Source organism: Nothobranchius furzeri, chromosome 13, assembly GCF_043380555.1.
Source record: "Nothobranchius furzeri strain GRZ-AD chromosome 13, NfurGRZ-RIMD1, whole genome shotgun sequence".
NCBI classification, from domain to species: domain Eukaryota; kingdom Metazoa; phylum Chordata; class Actinopteri; order Cyprinodontiformes; family Nothobranchiidae; genus Nothobranchius; species Nothobranchius furzeri.
In genome coordinates, this window is record NC_091753.1 from 23457661 (window position 1) to 23463660 (window position 6000).

General features: G+C 43.9%; 1 protein-coding gene across 7 annotated transcripts in view; it reads right to left on the minus strand.

Moving 5' to 3' along the window:
* Positions 1-6000, minus strand: part of bcas3 (BCAS3 microtubule associated cell migration factor) — a 458753-nt gene that overhangs the window by 333453 nt on the left and 119300 nt on the right. For all 7 annotated transcript variants that reach the window (XM_015952051.3, XM_054743434.2, XM_070543406.1 and 4 more), the window contains one exon: positions 121-271. In XM_015952051.3, coding sequence (XP_015807537.3) covers positions 121-271 — 151 coding nt within the window. The remainder of the gene's footprint in view (positions 1-120; positions 272-6000) is intronic.

Consider the following 6000-nt stretch of genomic DNA (forward strand, 5'->3'; position numbering starts at 1 on the left):
TGACTCCTGTAATTCTGTTTGTTTACAAGAGCAGGAAAGATGTGTGTGTGTGTGTGTGTGTGTGTGCGTGCGTGTGTGTGTGTGTGTGTGTGTGTGTGTGTGTGTGCGTGTGTGTCCTACCCGGTGCGTTTGGTAATGGTTCCTAGGGTCATGGGCTGTTTGATCTGAGCCAGAGGCAGGACCACCGTGAGGGAGGGCAGCGAGGTGAGTCGCGGGTTCCCCATGTTGTTGTTGGTGAAGTTGTTGTACGAGTCCTGGTTGCTCAGTTTGGCTGGAAAACAATCAGATGGTCCATCAAAATGTGCAAAGGCTGCTATGAAAATCTTTAAAGCACTACTTGGTTCTACAGAGTTGAAGTCATAATGTGGTCTCGGCATCACACTGATCTGTTGGAGTGAACTAGATTAACTCAAATCAAAATGTTCCCGATGGGTTCTTGGTGGGTTTGAGGCTGGCTCCAGACAATTCTGACTACATCAATAAAAAGAGACTAATAGAACAGAACAGAACAGAATAGAATAGAATAGAATAGAATAGAATAGAATAGAATAGAATAGGCTTCATTGATCCCACAGTGGGGAAATTCACTTGTTACAGCAGCACAAACACTTAAGAGAATAATTGAAAGAAAAATAATAACGAAGGTACGTGTGCATACACATAGGCAGTAAGCTAGTACTGTAACCTTTGATCACTAAAAAACACAAATAAAAATGAAGAACTTGGGTTCCAGCACTATGCAGCAGTCTGTAAATCTGGTATTGGGCAGGTATTGAACACATACTAACAAGGAACCTGAGAACCCTCAAACAATTTGAGACATTTTTAAAACTCCTTCCAGAATATGGTTGTTAGTCACCAACAGGTACGGTCCACTAAGGTACAGCATGAAAGCACCAATCAGCAGCTTCTCCAGGTGATGTTAGAGGAGCGCTTGGAATCAGAGTAAATACTGAAAACCCGTTATACTGTACCTAATTCAGGCTTCTGTGCTCGCTTTTTCACTTCATTGGTCAGCATGAAAATCAGATTTAAAACATCTTCTAACATTCACTTCAAACTGCACACTGGAGCATGGGAGGGCTTTCTTCAGCTCACTCCATCTTCCTGTTCTTCTGCTCTGGGAGCATCCCACCACCTCCCACCCTCTGTCCCGCACAAACGCACAACCAGGTTCAGGTCCTCCAGGGGAGCGACTGGAAGTAACCAGTTCAAGATGCTGCATGAGCTCTAGAGGCCAGCAGGCAGCTTATCAGGTCAAATCAGCGCGCGCACGCACGCACACACACACACACACACACACGCACGCACGCGGGCACACACACACAGTCAAAGATGATCCACAGAATCACATCACAGCTATAGTCAGACCTGATTAGTCAACTACTGAGTCCTGATGACTGTGACCAGCGACATCACCACCACAGACCGTCTACAGCTGACAGGAGTGCCCCTTTAGACAGAGACGGGTCTAAACTCCGTCTGATAAGGGCAGACAGCAGTACACACATTCAGACTTAATGGCAGAAAAAACCGAGAGCACAACTGTGTGCATGACGAGTTAGACAGAATGTGTTTTGCACAAAACCAAAACATTTGTTTCCAGAGCTTGACTACAGTAGCAACAGTAAGGAATGTGCTAATGAAGAGTTGACACCAGAGACGTTCTACAGGCCAGAATACCTCACACGATAGCACTGATTCCTCAGCTTATACTGTCATTATTAAACGATGCAAAGTAATAATGCTCAACTTTACACACACACACGTCACACACACACACACACACACACACACACACACACACACACGCTAGAGGTGGGAAAAATGATCGATTCTAAGATGCATCGCGATTCAGCCGTGCATGATTCTGCATCGATGCAGCAACGTGACATAATGAGATTTTCTCCCTATGTCCATGTCTATGTTCTGGATGCGCGAGGACAATAAAGTTTTGAGGTTTTATAATTACTTCCGGGGGCAGAGTTGCAATGACATGCACACTACGTTGCCCTAGCACCAATTTAAAACAGAAATAGCGGACAGGATACAGGGCCAACATGACCAGTAATCAAAGACGTACCCGTTCCATTTAAATCGGATGTCTGGGCTAATTTCGGTTTTGGGATCCTGGATGTGAAAGAATCACTTAACACAGTATTTGTTTACTATTTTTAAGTTCAGTAATATTCTATCTTAAAGCTGCTCTACTGAAAACATTATTTCTTATATTATTTAAGTAATTATAGGCAGCACACTTTAAAAATATTGCTCACTATAGTGAATAGATGAATGTTCTGTTTTTCAGGGATATCAAAATAAAAAAGAAATTGAAAACTATTTTACTGCTTTTATTAAGTAATGAAAACTTTAGTGTGAAGAATCGTGATGCATTTCAGACTCAAATAGAATCTTTAGGCAGATAATCGGAATCGAATCGAATCGTGAGGCAGGTAGAGATGCACACCACTAACACACGCACAAATTTTTAACATTTTAATAGTTTTTTTTTTTTGATAAGTCAAGCAGTGCTAAGCTAATTTAACCTTAAAACTATTTTTTTTAATTTTCCCTGGCTAAATGGTTTCTGAGGCTTGTTTTAGTTTTCAGGTGCTGCTGGACAAATGTGGTTAATAAGCATCAGTGTAGATTAGAGCTGTTCCAACAGTGTAGTTTTTATTCTGTCTGAATGAATCAGCACCACAGCAGGTTTAACAGCACACTGTAGAGGGAAGGTACACATCTCCACCAAAAGGGCCACGAAACTCCAGCTGGATGGATGTGTGGATTATAAAACCAGTATGTTTGTAATCCCAACACAACATCTAGAACAAAACGGGTCTCCTGCTGGAAGGCCGAGGAACATTCCAAGTTCAAGAACTTTCTAAAGACATAAGCAGTAAGCCAGTGGGCGACCACGCCGACTGTTTCCCTTGCTCCAGTAACAGATGAGTGACAGCCACCGAACATAAAGACAAGGAGGGAGGGGCGGCGAGGACAAAGACAACAAGACCCACATCAAAAGTTACAACAAAGGGGGGGCAGATGAGAGTGGCGGGGTGGAGGGGCAGAATGAGGCCGCTTAGTGTTTGGGTCCAGTCTTTAGAGGTTCACGTAGCTCGGAGTTCATTAGTCCTGCCGACGCTGAGCTTTGTGGTCCTCCATCAGTCAGTCCTCCACCTCTGTTGGCCCACAATGCTGTGTGACCTTCACCAGGAGGGGGATGAGGCCATTATACAAACTGGTCCACACACACACACATATGTGCGTGTGGTAATCAACTGATTTGGGTCAAGGAGTTAGCAAAGAGGAGTGTAACAAATGAGGATTGGATGTTTGGGGACCCAGGAGAGGTTTGTAGCTAAAGAGGTGTGTGTGTGTGTGTGTGTGTGTGTGTGTGTGTGTGTGTGTGTGTGTGCGTGCGTGCGTGCGTGCTTGCGTGCGTGCGTGCTTGTATACGTGGAGTTGGGGCGGAGGAGGAATAATCTGTCCAGGAAGGAGCCTGAAAGGCCATAATGGTGCTTGAGCTACGAGGCCAAGTGGGGTGCAAACGGAGTTTCTACTTCTGAGCAGCTGATTTGTTTTCCATCAACCTCCCTTCTCAGCGTGAGCACGGCGCTGAATCGTTTAACAGGTGGTACCGCGTCAAGGGCGTGACGGCTTCAGGACTGTGAGGTGACGATCACTGTAGGACCAACTGTCACAACGAGCCATCTCAACCCTCCAGACAGTGAAGACCAGTTAGCACCAGGAGTTGATGGGTAAAGACGGCTCAGGTGGCTTTTTTTTGGGGGGGGGGGGGGGGGGGGGGGGATCCGAAACAAATGCTTTTCAGTTTGAAGAGTTTGTGTTGAATGACTTGGTTCTAAAGTAAAATCCTCTGAATGATGGAATGGTGTCAAAGTGCAGACCTGCTGTTAACAGGCAGAGTGATGCAGCACACTTATGCAAACAAGTGATTAAAGGTGCGCCGACGTCCTGCTCCAATAAACAGGGAGGGAATCAGGCCTGAGGCCATTTTATCACAAAGACTCAAAAACGTCTACGGAAACATTATGATTGTCTGGTTGTGTTCACGAGTTAGAGGACTGATCTTTCACTGTCAGAGGGTTTATTGTCAAACGGGAGGGAAGGAGGCGTAAAGAAACCCCCAAGCACAAAAACTAGTTTGAATATCAAAGATCCTTCTCACCACCAACTGGTATTAAAGGGCTCCCCTGAAACTGTTGCTCTCACAACAAAACACAAAGATCTTCAATAAAAACCGGTGGAAACAACATTTTAAAGCAATCTTCTGTTCGTGAAGCTCAACGGAGAGAAAGAGAGAGAGAGAGAGAGGTAGCTGAGAAGTGGTCAGACGACTTTAGGCGACGGCTGTGATTTGATTAATGACCGGGGCGTGATGTACCCTAGCACTGATACATGGCATCTCCATGGAAAGAAGATCCATCAATGCAAATCCTGCTCAGTCCAGAGGAAAAATCTGACCCTGCGAAAAAACTTCACACCAACACCTGACCCTCGCCTTTTCTTTCTGCCTTAATCCATCCATCCGTCCAGCTCTATTCCATCCATCCCTCGCTGTTTCAACAGTATTTGCATTCTCTTCTCGCTTTAAGCCTCCCTCTCTATCCTTTGCGCCCTTTCTCTCTTCTCGGCCTCCCCATGTCACGCTATCTCATGTTTCTATTCCCTCTTTTAATACCAAATTTGCATCCAATACAAGCAGGCGGCCTCCAACGAGGAGCCGATGTGCGAAAGGACAAGCTCTGAAGCCCACGCAAACACTGTGTCTTATTTGAATCGTTCTGCCTGAGAGGAGATTTCAGTTCAAGGAAAAATAAAATCTGAAGGGCAGTGGAGTTGGGAGGTGTGAGGAGGCAGCAGGTTGGGCAGGTGACGTGTTGACTGATGCTCTGGGATTTAGGATGGCCTTGAACCTGAGGAGGACTCGGCAGCTGCCAGAAACAGAGACGCGGTGTGGGAAAGACATCTACACGTCCAAACAGGGACATCTTTTATGGGCTTATTCTTTGAAGATGCTATTGCAAGGACTTTCTTTTGCTTACTTCCTATTTTTATGGCCAAGAAGATAAATCGTTGCTCTTAACGTGTATTGCAGTTGTTGAAGCTATTAACATAAACTCAGATAAAGCACAAGTGAACAGAAAATTCACGACACAATACATGAACACAAACCTGGAAGATCAATCGTTATATTTGAGCCTGAGCAATAATAGAACAATATTACAACACCTCTAAAAATAAAATAAAAAGAAAAAGAACACAATATTCTCCTAAAAGACACTATCTTCATTCCAGACGATTTCCTGGCTACCATAGCAGCTCTTTGCTGCTTTTGTAGCAACACTGTCTCTTTGCCTCCGTATGACATAACAAAAATAGCTGAATTAGTTTGTTTCCATGTTTTTAATTACACGTTTGTTATAGAAATGTTTGATTGTGATCATAAAACGATCTGATTTACATATCTATATATGACCTGTATTTGATATAGCGCCTTCTAGAGGCCTGGAACCCCCAAGGCACTTTACAACGTTTACAACACACACACACACACACACACACACACACACACACACACACACACACACACACACACACACACACACACACACACACACACTGGACATTGTAGCCACACACACTGACATCTATGTTTAATAAACATCTATATGTAATATGAAGATTTATGGTTGTTAAGATTAATTTATTGGAATACAAGTAATCATGCTCACATCATTTTATTCTCACATTAGATTTAACCACCACTAAACATCTCAATTCTGCCACCTGCTGGTTTAAACTGATGTCTGCAGCCACCTTAAAATGTGAACTCCAGACATTTCAGGCAATATAAAAGAAAATATCTGCTGTAAAACATTATGCTGTCAAAATAAAAGCTGTTGATGTTCATTTAAATGTCACAGCCACATAAGAACACGGGTCATTATTGGTGCACACTGCAGAGAGACAGGC